This window comes from Neoarius graeffei, chromosome 22 (genome assembly GCF_027579695.1).
Source record: "Neoarius graeffei isolate fNeoGra1 chromosome 22, fNeoGra1.pri, whole genome shotgun sequence".
In the NCBI taxonomy this organism is placed as follows: domain Eukaryota; kingdom Metazoa; phylum Chordata; class Actinopteri; order Siluriformes; family Ariidae; genus Neoarius; species Neoarius graeffei.
The window spans coordinates 15,264,238-15,283,772 of record NC_083590.1 but is presented as its reverse complement, the minus strand read 5'-3'; the positions used below and the strand labels follow the sequence as shown (position 1 = coordinate 15,283,772).

Here is a 19,535-nt window from a genome sequence, read left to right as displayed (position 1 = left end):
ACCTGCAGAGACACAATGACATACACTTCATCAACAGATTTTCATCTTGGTTTAATTCTGACTTTAAAGATGAGTGTAAAATTAATTTTATTATTCAAAATGTCATGAGGATTTAATATCACCTGTTTATTCTCATTAACAGTGTAATTAATAATGATAATACTGAGTGTTATATTCAGTTTCTCTCTTCTGTTGTGTTTGATATTAAACCATCAGCAGCTGAAGCTGAACAGAGAACAGCAGAGAGACCATGAACTTTAATCAGAGAGAGAGAGAGAGAGAGAGAGAGAGAGACTGAATCTCAGATGGTTCTCTACTTGACTTATAGTGCACTACACGGGGCAATAAACTTGTTTCTCCAGAGTCTACAGAGTGAATTGATAGAACTCGTCTCATCTTCTTCCGCTTTATCCAGGACTGGGTCGCGGAGGCAGCAGTCTGAGCATGGAAGCCCAAACTTCCCTTTCCCCAGACACCTCGGCCAGCTCCTCGGGAAGAACACCGAGGCGTTCCCAGGCCAGCCGAGAGACATAGTTCCTCCAGCGTGTCCTGGGTCTTCCCCAGGGCCTCCTCCCGGGGGGTCATGCCTGGAACACCTCCACAGGGAGGCGTCCAGGAGGCATCCGAAAAAGATGCCCGAGCCACCTCAGCTGATTCCTCTTGATGTGGAGGAGCAGCGGCTCTACTCCAAGCTCCTCCCGAGTGACTGTGCTTCTCACCCTATCTCTAAGGGAGCACCCAGCCACCCTGCGAAGGAAACTCATTTCGGCCGCTTGTATCCGTGATCTTGTTCTTTCGGTCATTACCCAAAGCTCATGACCATAGGTATCATGACCATATCATGAATTGATAGAACACTATAGATTTATATTATTGTAGAATCAGGGAAGTAAAAGTCTGAATCATGGAGAAAAACAAGCACCATAATGAATTCAAACAAAGATATACTAATGTCCAACTTAAAGCGTTCATTCTGAGGAGGAATAACATTCATGTCTTTTCGAAACCAGATTACTGACTGATAATTATCAGTCAGTAATCTGGTTTCAAAAAGACATGAATGTTATCTGGATAACCTGGTGATAACATGTTACCATGTTATCTGGATAACCTGGTGAACCTGATGTGGAAATATTTTACACTCCATCCGTTTTATAATGCAGGATTTTTTTTTTAACTGGCAATAAATTATAATTTATTGTCAGTTAAAAAAAATCCTGCAGTATAAAAAGGATGGAGGGTAAACTATTTCCATATCAGGTTCACCAGGTTATCCAGATTTAGGGAGTCAAATTTACAGTAAATAGAAAATGTCCATAAGAAGGACATGAAGATAGAGGGGCCAGATGTGCTGAACTTTTTCACTCAAGACAAAATTTGTAATAACTCAAGACCATTTTAGGGTCTTGGAGAAAGAACTATGGAGGAAAACTGCATGGGTTTAATACTGCTTGTTCACTGAGCTGCTTCTCCAACACAGATCTGGCAACCCGGTTCATAGCAGATAGACAAACTGAAAGATTCTGCTGCAGCTTCTCACATACGTCCATCTGACCCAAAGACTCTGTGACAAATCATCAGTGTGCAGTGAAAAGAAACAATCTTCCTCCTCAGGACACTGATGATGAACCTAAAACCTTTGCTTCAGTCTCACTATTAGAGAATGTGTCTTACTGAGGAGCAGGTCATGTGACTCTCAGAGAGATGATCTTACCACAGTGTCTCCAGTTTACAGTGAGGATTCTCCAGTACAGCACAGAGACGCTTCACTCCTGAGTCTCCCAGATTATTATTAGACAGATTCATGTCTCTCAGATGTGAGGGGGTTGATCTCAGAGCTGAACTCAGAGCAGCACAGCCTTCATCTGAGACACCACAACCACACAACCTGCAGAGACACAATGACACGCTACATCAACAGATTTTCATCTTGGTGTAATAGTGGTTGTGAAGAGGATGTCTCTCATGTTGGACTGTCTCTATTCTCTTCACCAATCACAAGGTAGTATTAATAATGACTCAAACATTACCACTGTTACTGACATTAAGTTTACTCGAGGTGCAAATCTCATCTCATCTCATTATCTCTAGCCGCTTTATCCTGTTCTACAGGGTGGCAGGCAAGCTGGAGCCTATCCCAGCTGACTACAGGCGAAAGGTGGGGTACACCCTGGACAAGTCGCCAGGTCATAACAGGGCTAACTCAGACACAGACAACCATTCACACTCACATTCACACCTACGGTCAATTTAGAGTCACCAGTTAACCTAAACTGCATGTCTTTGGACTGTGGGGGAAACCGGAGCACCCGGAGGAAACCCACGTGGACACGGGGAGAACATGCAAACTCCGCACAGAAAGACCCTCACCGGCCACAGGGCTCGAATCCGGACCTTCTTGCTGTGAGGCGACAGCACTAACCACTACACCACCGTGCCGCCCTGAGGTGCAAATGATTCAGCAAAAGTTAAATAATTTAAAAGTTTAAGTGAAGTCAGGTTTTGTAGAATTTATCTTGGCTTGACTGGATTTTTGATGCTCACATATTTAATTGTAAAAAGACACTGAATTATTTCTTTAAAGTAAAAGTGATTCTGAGGAGAAATGATCACTTCATGACTAATATATTTGTTCTGCATGTTTTACTTTTACAGAAAAATGTAATTGATAAATAACACTGTATACAACTATTAACTGCTGCTTTCGTGAGTTATTGTGACTCTCAGAGAGATGATCTTACCTCACTGTCTCCACTTTACAGTGAGGATTCTCCAGTACAGCACAGAGACGCTTCACTCCTGAGTCTTCTAGTTTATTCCAAGTCAGATCCAGTGTCTTCACAGTCAGATGCAGTTCTCTCAGACTGGAGGTTTCTGAGTTGAGCACTGAGACCAGAGCTTCAGCGCTTCCCCCTTTAATTGTCTCACAACTGATCCTGAAGGAAATAAAATAATACATAATAAACTCACACAAATGATCAAACAGGTCCTCATATCTTTCACTGCACCATTTCATTTTCATAAATGACAAAAGTACAAACTCCGAGTCAACAATACACTGAAATGCTGTAACAGTAATTCACAGTTCGAACTGTTCGGATTTGAGTTTTCTGCTGCACACGTCATCACTGACACGTGGGATAAACACGCAACATAAAATCTGATCACCAAATCAGGAAATAAGAGTCTGATCTCAAATATTTATAAGAGGAGAAAGGAAAAGAGTTTCAAAAGTCATGTTTAGATGAAGCAGGCAGAGTTTGAGGCAGTTCTATTTCTCTGAACAGATAAGACATTTGATTTGTTCTCTAATTAGTGAGCGACTGAAATGATCATAGCCCAGTGCTGAAGGAGTTTTATGGAGATACTCATGATGAGCTCATTGACCAAGTATGTTGTGTGTGTCCCCAGATGCTCCTTATTTGTTCCTGGTGCCAGTGATTTACAGACTGGACATGTTCTTCCCCTTATGCCCAGGTCAGACGGCAGGCTGCAACTAGTTTTCACTACTTGTGTCTCCCTGCAATAACAAAATTGCAGATAGATGCAAAACTGGTCTTGTGTTATGACGACATAAGTAACAGCAGAGTGTTGCAGAGGGTCTTTAGTACAGGCAGGTTGACGCAAGTGGATCACGATCTGTTCGCATTTCAGCTGTGATTCGCTTCCAATCAGTGCAAATCGCAGTTTGACGCATGTAGAGGCAGGCGGTCATGCATTGCTTGAGTGACCAATCGTGGGTTGAAGCAGTTTGGATTGTGGAGAAGAAGAGAGGAAGGCAAAAACGCACGTTCACATGAACTCTGGGACTTCCACAGTACTCATAGTTTATTAACTTACTACAGCAAAATTCTCTGAGTTAATTTCCCAGTGTTAAGTAAAAGTGTTAAAATATAGAGCTGAAATGACACTGTAAAAAATTTATTTAACTATAGGAAGTGTTAAATTAACACTGCAGAGATTGGGACAAAATAAACACCGGTACTGTTATTGGTGACAAGATGTGGTGAGCAGGATCCAAAAGCAGAACAGAAACCAGAAAATCCAACGAACAAAAAAAGATTTAATTAAAGTCCAAGAGAATAAATGAACAAAAATAACAAAAAAAAAAAAACTGTAAACAAAAAACAGCACAAAAACATGAAAAAAAGTGATAAGTGTTGGGTCCAGTATGAACCTGGCAGGGACCCAACTTCTCTCCTCGGGACAGTAACCCTCCTAGTCCACCAGGTACTGAAGACCTCTGCCTCACCGCCACACCTTCAGCAGTTTCTTGACTGTGTAGGTCTTGCCGCCATCGATGAGCCTGGGAGGAGGAAGGGGTTTGGAAGGTGGGAGCAAAGGACTGGAAACCAGAGGTTTAAACTGTGATACATGAAAGGTAGGGTGAACACGTCGCATGGTGAGTGGTAATGCCAGTCTATCAGAACATGGGTTGATTACCTTCTTGATGAGGAAGGGTCCAAGGAACCTGGGTGCCAGCTTGCGAGAGATGGCCCTAAGTGGCTCATTGGCCCACTCGGTAGGTGGGTGCCTTGAAGCGACGTTTGTTGGCCTGCTTCTTGGATGCGAGTGCGGAGCGAATGAGTCTTCTCCAGGCCAATGCCCACGTCCTTCTGCAGCGGTGTATAAAGGCCTGGGCTGATGGTATGGCAACCTCCTCCTCCTGGCTGGGGAACAGTGGTGGTAGGTACCCTAGGGAGCACTGGAACTGAGAGAGACCTGTGGCAGAGGAAGGGAGAGTGTTGTGTGTATTCGATCCAAGGAAGGTACTTGCTCCAAGAACTGGCATCCCTGGATGCCATGCACCTGAGTGCAACCTCCAAAGCCTGGTTGGCCCATTCTGCCTGGCTGTTGGTCTGTGGGTGAAAGCCTGAGGAGAGACTACAGGTGGCCCCGATGAGTTTGCAGAAGGCTCTCCAGAACTGTGCAGTGAACTGAGGACCCCGGTCAGAAACTATGTCAAGTCAAATTTATTTGTATAGCGCTTTTAACAATAAACATTGTCACAAAGCAGCTTTACAGAATTTGAACGACTTAAAACATGAGCTAATTTTATCCCTAATCTATCCCCAATGAGCAAGCCTGTGGCGACGGTGGCAAGGAAAAACTCCCTCAGACGACATGAAGAAACCTCGAGAGGAACCAGACTCAAAAGGGAACCCATCCTCATTTGGGCAACAACAGACAGCCTGACTATAATATTAACAGTTTTAACATGAAGTCAGTTTCGTTGATGTTATAACTCTTCATTGATGGAAACTTGAGTGCAAAACTGTTCATGATAACTACAGTCGTAAAGTTAGCAAGACAACTGTAGTCCTCAGCCATAAAAGCATTACTGTAAGAGTCCAGAGCATCCTCCAGGTATAACCCTCAACTGTCCTCATGGGGCCATCCTTCACAGGAGCGGTGCAATAAAACTCCGACCAGACACAGCGCACCTGGATGGATCAAGCATGTCCGAGGGGCAGAAGAGGCCAGCATCTCAATCCCAGAACCAACATGTAACTCAGAGGGACAGATTGGGGGGGGGGAAGAGAGAGGCAGGCAGACCATGTCGGTAGGCAGACCATGTAGATGGAAAACGTGGTGGATGAGTAGTTCTGAGGTCTCTTTGGATGAGGGGAGCTTGGGCAGAGGAATGAAATGGACGGTCTTAGAAAAACGGTCAATGACAGTGAGGATGCATGTATTGCCACCTGAATTGGGGAGTCCTGTGATGAAGTCCAGGGCAATGTGAGACCAAGGTCGATGCGGAGTAGGAAGGAGTCTTAGTAGGCCGGCAGGGGGTTGATTGGGTGTCTTTTTCCGGGAGCATCTCCTGGATGTCCTCCTTGATGGATGGCCACCAAAAGTGCTGCTGGATGAGAGCCAGGGTTCGGGTGGCTCCCGGATGACCGGCCAACTTGGAACCGTGACCCCACTGCAGCACCTGAGTTCACACATGACAGGGGACAAACAGATGGTTACGAGGAATATTGTTGGAGTTACCTTCACCGGGGTCCTGCTCCAGGGCCTTCTGCACAAGCATCTCAACCTCTAGAATAGAGGCTCCCATCAGGCAGCATGGAGGAAGGGTAGTCTAGGGTGTCTTGGACTCCTCTTGGTGGGAGGAGAACATCCTGGACAGGGTTTTGGGTTTGCTGTTCTTGGAGCCTGGGCAGTAGGAGAGCATGAAGTTGAATCGGGAGAAGAAGAGACCAACGGGCTTGACGGGAGTTGAGACGTTTGGCAGACTTGTGATACTCCAGGTTTTTATGGTTGGTCCAGACTAGGAACGGGAGGTCAGACCCCTCAAGCTAGTGCCTCCACTCCTCCAAGGCTAGTTTCACGGCCAGTAGTTCTCAGTCGCCGATGTCGTAGTTTTGTTCAGCTGGGGATAGCCGGCAGGAGAAGGAGCATGGGTGGACCTTGTTGTCGTTGGCCCTCTGGGATAGGATGGCTCTGACCCCTGACTTGGAGGCGTCGACCTCAACAATAAACTGCTTGGTAGAATCGGGTATGGTGAGAATGGGTGCTGTGGTCAACCTGTGCTTGAGACTGGAAAAGGCTTTCTCTGCTTCCTCCCCCCACTTGAACCTGGTCTTAGTTGAGGCCAGGGCTGAGAGAGGTCTGGCCACCGTGCTGAAGTTGCAGATGAAATGCCTGTAAAAGTTGGCAAACCCCAGGAAGCGCTGGAGCTCTTGTCTCGAAGATGGGGTGGGCCAGTCAGCGACTGCCTCCAGCTTCAGGGGGTCCATCTGGATCTTGGCTGGTGAAATGATGAACCCCAGGAACAAGACAGAGCTTTGGTGGAACTCGCTCTTCTCTGCCTTAACGAACAACTTATTCTCCAGCAGGCATTGAAGAACCTGCCGGACGTGACCCCAATGTTCCTCCAGGGAATGAGAGAAAATCAAGTTATCATCCAGGTAAACAAAGACAAAGGTGTTAAAGTCTCTCAAGACATCATTAACCAATGCCTGGAATACTCCAGGTGCATTAGTCAGGCCAAAAGGGACTACGAAGTACTCATAGTGGCCTGTGGTGGTGTTGAAGGCCATCTTCCACTCGTCCCCTTCCCTGATCCTAACTAGGTGATAGGCATTGCGCAAGTCCAGTTTAGTGAACACCTTGGCTCCCTGGAGTAGTTCGAAGGCTGTAGCCATAAGCGGTAGTGGGTAGCGGTTCTTGATTGTGATGGCATTAAGACCTTGATAGTCAATGCAGGAGCAGAGTGACTTGTCTTTCTTCTCAACAAAGAAGAATCCCGTCCCTGCCGGGGAGGAGGAAGGGCGGATAATCCCAGTTGCCAGAGACTCAGTGATGCATTTCTCCATGACCTGTCTCTCGGCGGGGGAAAGAGAGTAGAGACGTCCCTTGGGTGGCGCAGTCCCTGGCAGGAGGTTGATACCACAGTCATAAGGCCTATGAGGGGGAAGGGACACTGCTCGGGTCTTACTGAAGACAGGCTTGAGGTCCAGATACTCTGGAGGCACATGAGAAAGGTTGGGAAACTCGCTGGCTGAGGGCGGAGGTGGTTTGGTGGGAGGCAGAGCAGAGTTCAGGCAGAAGGCCAGGCAGGAAGGACTCCAGCCTAAGATGGTGTGGTCAGTCCAGTTTAAGTGGGGGTTGTGCTGCATCAACCAGGGTAATCCAAGAATAACAGGAATGTGAGGGTTGTACATGACGTGAAGTTGTATAGTTTGAGTGATTACCTGAAATCCTTAGGGTGAGCAGGGTGGTGAGGTGAGTGGTGGTGGTCAAGCCAGTGTCATTGAGTGTCAGGACAGTGAGAGGGACCTCGAGGGCGAGTAACGGGATTCCAAGATCCTTGGCGGTGGCGGAGCAGATCAGGTTCCTGTCTGCCCGAGTCATCGAGTGCATGAAGATGGTGATGCCGGTTGAGAATGATAACCGGGAGCAACGGTCGGTTGACAGGGGACTGGTTCCGAGCATTGCCCACCAGGGCCCCTTGATTAACTGGTGGGCTCATCCTTTTTAGTGGGCAGGCTCAGCAGATGTGTCCTTGCTGACCGCAGTAGAAGCAAGCCCCCATGCTCCATTGGCGCAGTCGTTCCTCCGCTGACACCCGTACCCGATCTACCTACATGGGTTCGATGGACGAGGCAGGTGGTGGAGAGGAGTTGAAGTTGAGGCCGCTCCTCTCTCTCCTCCGTTGTTGAACCCGCACGTCAATACAATTGGCATGGTCCATCAGGCTGGAGAGGTCCAACAGCAGTTCCCGCAAGACGAGTTCATCCTTGATGGCATCGGATAAGCCATGTAGGAACGCATCGACCAGGGCACTCTCGTTCCAACCGCATGACGCTGCCAACGTCCGGAACTCGATGGCATAATCCGAGGTAGATCGGGACCCCTGCTGCAGCTCCATGAGCTCTCTTGCCGCCTCCCGGCTGGACAGAGAACAGTTGAATGTTCGCCTCATTTCCTCAGAGAATTCCTTGAAGCTGAAACAACAGAGCACGTCGGCGTCCCAGACCGCCATCCCCCATTCCCTGGCCTTGCCGGTGAGGAGCGTGATGGTATAGGCTACCCGGGAGTGTTCTGTGGGGAAATCCAGGTTGGCGCTCCAAGATCAGCGAGCACTGTGACAAAAAAAAAAGATCTGCAGGTACCTAGTTCTCCACTGTAGGGCTGAGGCGAAGGGAATCTTGGCTCATGGAGAACAGTGGTGGCAGGAGGTGAAGAAAGAGACGGCTGGGCAGGGGTAGGCACGGCTTGGGAGTGCTGGAGTTGCGTGGCTAGGAGGTTGAGTGAGTCGGAAAGGGTGGCCAGGTTCTGGGTGATCTGCCTGAGTTCCTGTTGGTGGGTCCCAAGGAGGGCTCCTTGCTGCTGCATAGCCGTTCTCAGATGGTTCAGTTCCACTGGATCCATGTTGGCCAGAACGTACGGTTATGGGTGACAAGATGTGGTGGGTAGGATCCAAAAGCAGAACACAAACCAGAAAATCCAATGAACAAAAAAAGATTTAAAGTCCAAGAGAATAAACGAACAAAAATAGCAAAAATAGTCCAGACAAAAAAAACCTGTAAAGAAAAAATGTAGCACAAAAACATTAAAAAAATGGCAAGACGAGAGTGTAAAAACTGTGGCAAAGAATAGGCAAAAACAGAGAACAAAAATCCAGGAAACAAAATGGCACAGAGACAATGTGAGAAACAGACAAGACATTCTGGCAAAGTCCCCTTTCTGAGAACGGCCTATTTATACACAGCAGAGCAGACCAGGAAGTGAATACCGGCAAGATGGAAGTCCCGTCCCGGATCCGGATTGCGCTGAGCTGGGAGATGATAAATCTCCAGAGTGGAAGTCCGGTGCAGATCATGACAGATATAGTGTTAAAATTGACTCTCAGAGTTGATTTAACTCAATAAAATTTGTTGTGTACACTTCAACCTTACCATGCCCGGCTGAATGGCTCTATTCTATCATACCTGAACAAAATAGAGCTCACACATTCCCTAAACATTACTCTGGAGTTGAGAAGTGTAGAGTAAACTTTTTGGTCTGGGTGACAAGCGGTATGTTTGGAGAAAGGAAAAACACTGCATTTCAGCACAAGAACCTGTAGAGTAAATTTTAGTGTCATACTGTTTTGTAATTTTCCTCTTCTCTGAGGACAAATGACAGAACATTTTGCACCAAAACATTTATCTTATGTTCCTTACGTGCATAGCAGACGTACATAGCAGATGTGTGTACAAGACAGCAATTGGAGACGATCCAATCGACTCTGGAGCTGATCATGCTCCCGGCGCGTGATCAGGGCATGCAATTGCAATGATGTAATGCAAAAGATGTAATGTCTCCTTTTTATTTAGTAAAGAGTATATATAGATTTGAGAACAAAGGGACGGTGTGAGGGGTGTGCCGAACCCTCATCATGTGTCCATTTCTGCAATAAACCTTCTTTCTCTTACAAAAGGACAAGACTGGTGTTGATGTTTGTCATTTTTCCATGACAGATCTTGGCGTCCCTGGGTGGGCTGCACGACTTCTGCGGTCTTCTGGGCAGCAAGTGGACTGGAAGACGCTCATGGAGAAACAAACACCCATTCTCAAACCTTGTATTCTTCAGACAGGAGGCGGTATGCTCTTTGCTGCCCAGGGGCAGGAAAAGCTGCAGTCCACCATTAAATAGGTAGGAACCACTAATTCTGTTTGACCTTAAAGTTTACAAAATTAAAAGAGTACTGAAATTACTGATCAGTGAAGTTTAATGTCTGCGTCATGGCAAAGATGCATCAGTGAGGAGTCAATGATCTAGAAACTGGGTTTCTAAGATAAAAGTTCTGGGAACTTTGACCTCCACGATGGCCAAGGATTAAAAGTTTCCCTTAGTTCTTGAGAAAAACTAGGGATTTATACTGATGGGTATATCTTATGGAACTACGGCAAGTTTGTTAAACTAATGAAAGCAAGTTGGTTAAGAGGTGGTTTGGTTGAATGGCATTACTTGTGATGGGTAGTTGCCAGCAAAAGACGGATCCACCATTGACTCTCAGTCATTGAACAATCGCCCATGTCACATTAAATTGTTCCTACATAGATACTAAGAACACCAGGCTCATCCTATATACACCGGTGTGCTCTCTCGCTTTCTTCTCACACACAATTGCAAGGTCCTGTGTGCGCGCGCGCGTGCGTGATAGAGATATCTCGTGTGTGTGTGTGTGTGTGTGTGTGTGAGAGAGAGAGAGAGAGAGAGAGAGAGATATCTCATGTGTGTGTGTATTTCTATTTTTAACGCAGTGTGGTGGTGCAAGTTTTATATACCATGAATGTAAGTTTTATTTCATTATTCTATGCATACAGTTATAATAAGAGTTTCCCTCTGTAACAAAGAGTTCAGTAAAATGAGTTTGTGCCATAACAAAGGCACCGAAGACACAACATGGTACAAAATAAGGCACCGGTTGTTCATATGATAGTCCTAACATAACTTTCATGAGAGTTAACTATGGGGAAGGCTCTCTAGCACAGTTTGATATATGAGTAAAAGAATGCGGGTTTCCTGAAAAGGGAAATTTTAGTATGAGGCAGTTGGAAAGCTTAAAAAAAGGCTTTAGACAAGAAAGAGAAGGATGAATTAAACAAATTTTAAAAAGAAGAATGAGGCATTTTAGTGAACTGGAAAGCATTTGGAGAGTGGCAGAGCGAGGCACATAAGAGAGAAAAAAGGCAGGTGTAATGTAATAGGCTTGTGAGCCTTAGAGGTACCTGTAGGTGTGTGATGTGTTATGGAAACAAGAAGCGGGTTTTGAATGCTACTCTGTGTTATGGCTGTGAGTTGAGTAGACGAACAGTAAAGTTATGTTTATAAATGAAGTCAGTTGTCAAGCCTCATCAATAGAACATGGTGTCAGAAGTAAAGGTGGAAGAAGAGTGACGGTATGGCGCAGTTTCAACCACCAACGAGTTTGCGTTTGCAAGGCAATCTTGCCGAAAATTGGAGGAACTGGAGTCAGCGTTTTGAGCTCTTCCGTACTGCCAGTGGCATCGCAGAGAAATCCGAGAAGGTGCAGTGTGCAATGTTTCTTCACATTGTGGGAGAGGAGGCGATTAAAATATGTAATATGTTTGTCTTCGCGGATGTCGAGAAAGACAAAATAGACATGCTGAAGAAGTTGTTTCAGGACTGTTGTGAGCCAAGGAAAAACTTACCTTACATACAGCACATGTTCTTCACACGAGCCCAGAAGCAGTCAGAGTCCATTGATTCGTATGTAACGGATTTAAAAAATAAGGCCAAGGACTGTGAATTTGGACTGTTGCACGACTCCCTGGTACATGACAGAATTGTTTGTAGTATTACTGACGACCAAGTGAGAGGGAGACTGTTAAGGGAAACAGATCTGACCCTAGAAAAAGCCACTGATATCTGTCGTGCAAGTGAAAGAACAACCAGCCAAGTCAAAGCACTGACAGAAGTAGAAATTAACAGAGTACGGACTGTCAGAAAAAAGAAAGTGAAAGCTAACACAGAACAAAATGAATCAAGTTGCAGCAGATGTGGTTTCAAGCATGGAACTAAAAAATGTCCAGCTATTGGCCAAACATATAAAACATGCAACAAGAAAATCACTTCGCTAAGATGTGCAGATCAGAGTTGGCAGCACCAACAGAGAAAGAATGCGCATGCAATAGAGCAAGGTGAGGAAGGAAATGACATGTTTATTGGCACAGTCAGAAAGGAGCATGAGAAACACGTAAGAGTGATGGAGTCGGCACAAACAGAAACCAAGGAAGAAAAATGGACTGAAAATAAACAAGACAGTTTAAACAGACAGAAATAAACAGTTGTGACTTTTAAACTGGACACAGGTGCAGACTGCAATGCAATGTCAGTTAAAACAAATGCGCTGAATGTCAGAGGAAAACTCAGTGTTAGTAAAAGTAAACTTGTTGCCTTCTTTGGCCAGAAGATAGTACCACTGGGAAAAAGAGCATTAACATGTCAATACAAAGGCCAAAAGCACAATATTGAGTTTGAAAATCACACAAGATGATGTTCCGGCTATACTGGGAGGAGCCACATGTGTGAAACTAGGCTTAGTGAAGAGGATGCATGAGGTTGGAAAGGCAAATGACATCCTTAAAAACTATGAGGATCTTTTCACCGGACAAGGTTGCTTACCTGGTCAGCATCATATACAGATTGACCACACTGTTACATCTGTCGTGCACGCTCCCAGAAGGATTCTTGTAGCACTCAGAGACAGAGTAATTGAGGAACTACAGCGCATGGAGAAATTGGGAGTAATAGCCAGGCAGATGGAGCCAACAGAGTGGGTTAACAGTGTGGTAACAGTGGTCACACCCAAGAAAATTCATATCTGCATGGACCCAAAAGACTTAAACCAAGCAATTAAACAGGAGCATTACCCATTACACACAGTAGAGGAGGTTGTTTCCCATATGCCAAACGCTAAGTACTTCTCAGTACTAGATGCCAATCAGGGTTTTTGGCAGATAAAACTTGATGATGAAAGCTGAAAGCTCTGCACATTTAATACCCCCACTGGAAGATACAGATTCTTACGTTTACTGTTTGGGATCTCATTGGTGCCAGAGGTGTTTCAGAGGGCTATTGTGCAGATGATTGAAGGGCTAGATGGAGTTGTGAACATCATTGATGACTTACTTGTCTGGGGAGACTCTGTGGCAGAGCACAACCACAGATTGAAGTTGTTGCTGGAGAGAGCAAAAGAAAACCTGAAACTGAACAAAAACAAGTGCTTTATCAGGACAAAAGAAATTAAATACATTGGGGACACACTCAGCGCCAGTGGACTGAGACCGGATGAGGAAAAAGTAAGAGCAGTAACAGGAACTGCTGAGGTTCATGGGGATGATTCAATACCTCGCAAAGTTCATTCCATACCTGTCAGACATCAGTGCACCTTTAAGAAAGCTGCTTGAAGGTGACACGGAGTAATATTGGGAAGAAACAAAAAAGAGGAGTTTTGAGCATCTTAAACAGCTGGTCACCAATGCTCCAACCCTGAAGTTTTAGGATGTTAACAAACCACTGACACTGTCAGTAGATGCCAGCTCAGAAGGCATCGGTGCAGTCATATTGCAGGATGGACAACTGGTAGCTTACCAGTCGAGGGCTCTCACTGACTGTCAGCGCAGGTATGCGCAAATTGAAAAAAAGCTACTCACCATTGTCTATGGATGTGACAAATTCCATCAGTATGTGTAGGGAAAAAAAAAACATTCAGGTTGAGAGTGACCACAAGCCACTGAAGAGTATTTTCAAAAAAACCTTGCACCAAGCTCCCATGAGACTTCAGAATGCTGCTTAGGCTGCAAAGATACAGCCTTAAAGTCACCTATTGACCAGGCAAGGAACTGCACATTGCAGATGTATTGAGTCGAGCATTCCTCAACGAGAAGAATGAAGAACTGATGGAGAAAGAATTAAAGGTAAACATGATCACACATCATCTACCTGTGTCAGAGGAAAAACTGCACAAGTTCAGGGCAGCAACAGCGGACGACCCCGAAATGCAGTTACTGAAAGACATTACATTAAGAGGTTGGCCGAATGAAAAAAAGTGCAGTACCAAAAGAAATTCAGCCCTACTGGACATTTAGAGATGAAATCACACACACATCTGGGCTGATGTTCAAAGCAGCAAAGCTCATTGTTCCACATCAGCTGAGACAAGATATGCTTAACAAAATACATGAATGGGGCGGCACGGTGGTGTAGTGGTTAGCGCTGTCGTCTCACAGCAAGAAGGTCCGGGTTTGAGCCCCATGGCCAGCAAGGGCCTTTCTGTGCGGAGTTTGCATGTTCTCCCCGTGTCCGCGTGGGTTGCCTCTGGGTGCTCTGGTTTCCCCCACTGTCCAAAGATATGCAGGTTAGGTTAACTGGTGACTCTAAATTGACTGTAGGTGTGAATGTGAGTGTGAATGGTTGTCTGTGTCTATGTGTCAGCCCTGTGATGACCTGGCGACTTGTCCAGGGTGTACCCTGCCTTTTGCCCGTAGTCAGCTGGGATAGGCTCCAGCTTGCCTGCGACCCTGTAGAACAGGATAAAGCGGCTAGAGATAATGAGATGAGAAAATCCATGAATCACACTTAGGGATTGTTAAGTGCAAAGAAAGAGCCAGATATGTTTTGTATTGACCACACATGTCTACACACATTGAAGAGATGGTGTCACAGTGTCCCACTTGTAATGACAACAGCAACCCAAGAGAGCCGCTACTCTCACACCCTGTATCAGACAGACCATGGGAGAAAGTAGGGACTGATCTCTTTCACTTCAGAGGATCGGAGTTTCTGCTTTGTGTTGATTATTTCTCCAAGTTCCCTGAAATAGTAAAGTTGAGAGACACCACCAGTAGTAGTGTCATAGTCACACTGAAATCAATGTTTGCAAGGCATGGCATTCTTGATGTTGTCATCTCTGATAATGGTCCTCAGTATGCCAGTGTTGAGTTCAAAGACTTGGCAGAAAATTGGGAATTCAAGCACAACACATCCAGTCCTGGTCATGCTCAGTCAAATGGTCAAGCAGAAAGGACAGTACAGACGATTAAAAATCTGCTGAATAAATCAGAAGTTAATAGTGACTCCTACATTTCACTACTGGAGTATCGCAACACACTGCTGGAAGGAGTAGGATTATCACCAGCCCAGCTACTAATGGGACAGCGGCTAAAAGCAAAACTGCCAACTTCAGCCTCACTCCTTACTCCAGAGGGTGCTGTCCGAGTACACAGTCAGCTGAAAGAAAAGCAGGAGAAACAAAAACTATATTTTGACAGACAAACGAAGACACTGTCTGACCTGCAGGCAGGAGAAAATGTCAGGGTGCAAAAAGGAGGGACCTGGCAGCCAGCAGCAGTCTTGCACAAACATGACCAACCGTAATCTTTTGTGGTTTGTACACCTGATGGGAGACTGTACAGAAGAAACAAAGTATCTGCGAAAAACTGATGAGAAAACCTTTCATGTCACAGATGCACAGGACCTCAACCTGAACACAGACCTCAGGGATGAAACCCTGTTACACAAATGATGGACATGCAAAACACACAGGTTCAGCTGAGCACACTGTCGTTGCAGACAAAAAAGAGACACTGAATGAACAATCTGAAACACTCATGTTGAACCAGATCCGGTAGACAAGTGAGACTACCTGTTAGATACAGAGAGTAGATTAAGTAAATGCACAAGTTAGTGAATATGTACTGTTATACTTATGGTTTCAGAGATGTGGAACCCTATGAAAGCTATTTTCACAGTAGTTTGCAACCTTTTCAGTGTGTAAAATGTTTGGGTACATTTTATGTTGGTAAAGTGTTTGTTTAATAAGACATGTTTTCACAGGTGAAGTCAATAAAGTGAACAGACGCTCATGCATGTTAATTTAAAAATGTATAAAAAAAAAGGGGATGTGATGTAATAGGCTTGTGAGCCTCAGAGGTACCTGTAGGTGTGTGATGTGTTACGGAAACAAGAAGTGGGTTTTGAATGCTACTCTGTTTTATGGCTGTGAGTTGAGTAGACGAACGGTAAAGTTATAAATGAAGTCGGTTGTCAAGCCTCATCAATATAACAGCAGGCAGGACCTTCATCTGTTTCTCAGTGTTTTAAGTTGCAGGCTGATCCTGACCTCAACTCCGCCCCGCCGAGACGACGACTACCACAGCCAGATGAGAATGACCCAACACTTCCTGTTACAACATCACCAGTAGCAGAGGAAGGAGCCCCAGTCCTCATGTCATCTACACCCAGTGCACCTCCCCTGCAGGCCCCAGCGCGGCGCCCACTCTACCCAAACCTGGCAGAGGTCACAGGTCCACCACCCAGATACGAGGACCGCCCAACGACACCTCGTCAGAGCGAGCCATCACCACTGATGACAAGGAAACAGAGAAAAGCTAAAGAGCACGCAGCAGGCTCACATCCAGAGGATGATGGCAACAAGGCGTTGAACATGCCGATGGTGGAAGTGGCAGGGACAGATGGGCCTATGCTGGTTCACTGCCCATGGACTCTGGCAGATATCAAAGAAAACATGACACACCTCCCTAATGTGCGTGAACTGGGAGGAAGGAAGTTTGGGGAAGAGCTGTTGATCTTCTGCAGAGAATTCAGACCTACCACACATGAACTGAGACTTATGGCCAAGATGGGCCTAGACTGGAGACTTGGTAGAGGAAAAAGCAAAAGAAGAGTCAACAGATCTGATCTGGTGTGTTACAACTGTGGGAAGATGGGACACTTTGTGAGAGAGAGTGTATGGCAGAGCAACCCAAAGCTGACTGATGGGCAGGGGAGAGGGATGGAGAAGCAGCTGAGAACAGAGGAGGTAACACACAACACAAAACCAATCAGATAGTTCACATTATACAGGAACATACACCCCAACCTAATCACACAGACAACATTAGACAGCTACATGACCTCCAAACGCAGCAAGGTGATGAAAATTTATCTTTCCTTAAACATGCAGCCTTCCCATTTACCCAGCTTCCATGCATGCTGTTGAAAATATGGGGAAAGAAGTTTAATTTCCTGGTAGATTCAGGAGCTACCCACTCAGTCATCAAACAGGGAGAATTGCATTTACCATTTGCACTAAGTTCTCGATCAATTTGCACAATTGGGGCAACAGGCCATTCAGTTGTAGAAAAGTTCTCAAAATCTGCGTCATGTCAGGATAAGATGGACAGGAAGTGGAGCACTCATTCCTGATCTCCTCTTCCTGCCCAGTTAATTTACTAGGGTGAGATTTAATGTGCAACTTTGGCTTGGTTCTTACATCATCCCCAGAAGGCATTACAGTGACAAATACCACTGTGACATGTGTTTTACATGAACAAAAGCTCCCTGTTTATGTATATGAGTGGAAGCTCTGTCCAGACACTCTAACTAATGTAACTCAATACCTTGTGAAGCAAGCACATGACAGAGTTGTAGCACATGATGTTGACTATATGGAGCATACGGACCTTCACTGCACGGCTCACTGCATATGAGAGAGTATGGTTTAAAGACACCTGCAAGCAAGAATGTATTTGCCTTAGAGATTTATACTGGTCAAAAGAATATTGTGCATGTTCTGTTGAATTACAGCACTGTACAGACATTTGTGCCTGGATTCAATCAGCGGGCACAACCAAATTCCCTAGGTGCTGCCAAAAGGAGCTGTTTGATGTCCCATCATCCACACCCCACATTTCTTTAGCCAAATCAAAGGCAGTCCCATGGAAGGAGGTGGGACATTGGCTTCGAGGGTGTGTGAGTAAGAAAGCCTCCGGTTGGGTTAGTACAACGTTTCCTTCTGTATTTTATAATCCAGATGTAGCCAGGTGGGAAAATGTAATGTAACTTGTTACTAATGCCACCAGATGGCACCGTCTCAATTTGGGGAACTGTTTAGAGAATGGTCTTTAAAAACCGGAAGTAGCCACCTTGCTTACCGTGATGCAGACCCGCTATGCTTTTCAGATGTTGCTGGACTGTTAATGAAGGTAAATATGTTATAAGTGTTACTGTTTACGTGGAATATCAAGTGATATATGTTTAAAATTAATGCATGTTTACAGACTGTGAAATGTTATACACTGATGGGTCTATGTGTTAGACGCCGACAGATGAAAGAGACTCAACTGTTGTAATGTGGCTACCGTCCTGCCATTAATGCTGGTTGGGCTCCAGGACAAATGCACAAGTTAGTATTATATATGTGTTATAATTCTGCACATTCATTGTAATATTGTGATCTGTGAATGTAAGATTGATAACTGTGAATTTGTGGGCTCTTTGTGTCACAGGGTCGAGCCACTATAGTTATTTTTGCACTCCGTTGTTTGCCTAACAGTTATTTTAGCACTCAGTTGCACTAGCCTGATACATTTATTTTTGTACACTTTTGTGCTAGTATCCTGATTTTAGCCATTTGTTAGAGTGTTAGGTGTTACTCATTTTGTTTTTTATATGGTAACTGCAGATACCGCAGAGGACGGTCTGTGAACTTTATTTTGAAACTTTTATTATTTATTTTATCTGAACACCAAACATTCTTTTGGTTCAGAATAAAGACCCACAAAAGATATTTCTGTGTCCTGTGCTGGTTCAGTTTCACCAGGCTACACAGAAAAGGATATCTTTAAACAATCTCTCTCTATGCTAGTACATTACAGTGCAACATAGAGCTCTCCACATGCTTAGTGGGGGCTTTTGCAAGCGTTTCAGGAGACATCTCCCCAGCCCAAGTCCATCCTAGGCTGGTAGAGGTTCCACCAGAGCTCTGGGCCATAGGTAAACATGATGTGGGTTTAATGAAGCATGCTGAAATGGTTGTAATAATGCCCAAGTCAGATTTTAGATCTAGACAGACAAAGTACCCACTAAAGCCGGAGGCCATTGAAGGCATTAGGCCTGTCTTTGAGTCTCTGTTGCAGGCAGGAGTAATTGTCCCTTACCCGGACTCACCAGTGTGCACTCCTATATTTCCTGTAAAGAAAGTCAGAAAACCTCCCTAACCTGATGAGTGGCATTTTTTACAAGACTTACAAGTAGTGAACGCAGCTGTCAGACAGTGTGCACCAGATGTTCAGAACCCTTACACTATTCTAGGTCAAGTGCCACCTAGATGGTTTTCAGTAGTGGATCTAACGAATGCATTCTTCAGCATTCCAGTACACAAAGAGTCAATACTGGTTTGCATTTACATTTGATGGCAAGCCTTACACCTTCACACGTTTGTGCCAAGGGTATTGTGAGTCACCTACCATTTATAACCAAATGCTCAAACAGAGCCTGGACTCATTTGCACTCACTCCAGGCTCCGCCCTACCCCAATATGTTGATGATTTGATGGTTTATGCATCATCTAGAGACCAATGTGAGAATGACACCAGAGCATTGATTCAACACCTAGCCAAGGAAGGTCATCAAGCAAGTTTGTCCAAATTGCAATTTGTTAAACAAGAGGTTCACTTCTTAGGCTATGACATCTCAGCTGAAGGTAAGAAACTGTGCATAGAAAGAGTCTCAA

At 45.1% G+C, this 19,535-nt stretch overlaps 1 protein-coding gene across 1 annotated transcript in view; it reads right to left on the bottom strand.

Moving 5' to 3' along the window:
• Positions 1-19,535, bottom strand: part of LOC132870287 (NACHT, LRR and PYD domains-containing protein 12-like) — a 361,706-nt gene that overhangs the window by 63,363 nt on the left and 278,808 nt on the right. The window contains exon 9 of the mRNA XM_060903922.1: positions 1,715-1,888. Coding sequence (XP_060759905.1) covers positions 1,715-1,888 — 174 coding nt within the window. The remainder of the gene's footprint in view (positions 1-1,714; positions 1,889-19,535) is intronic.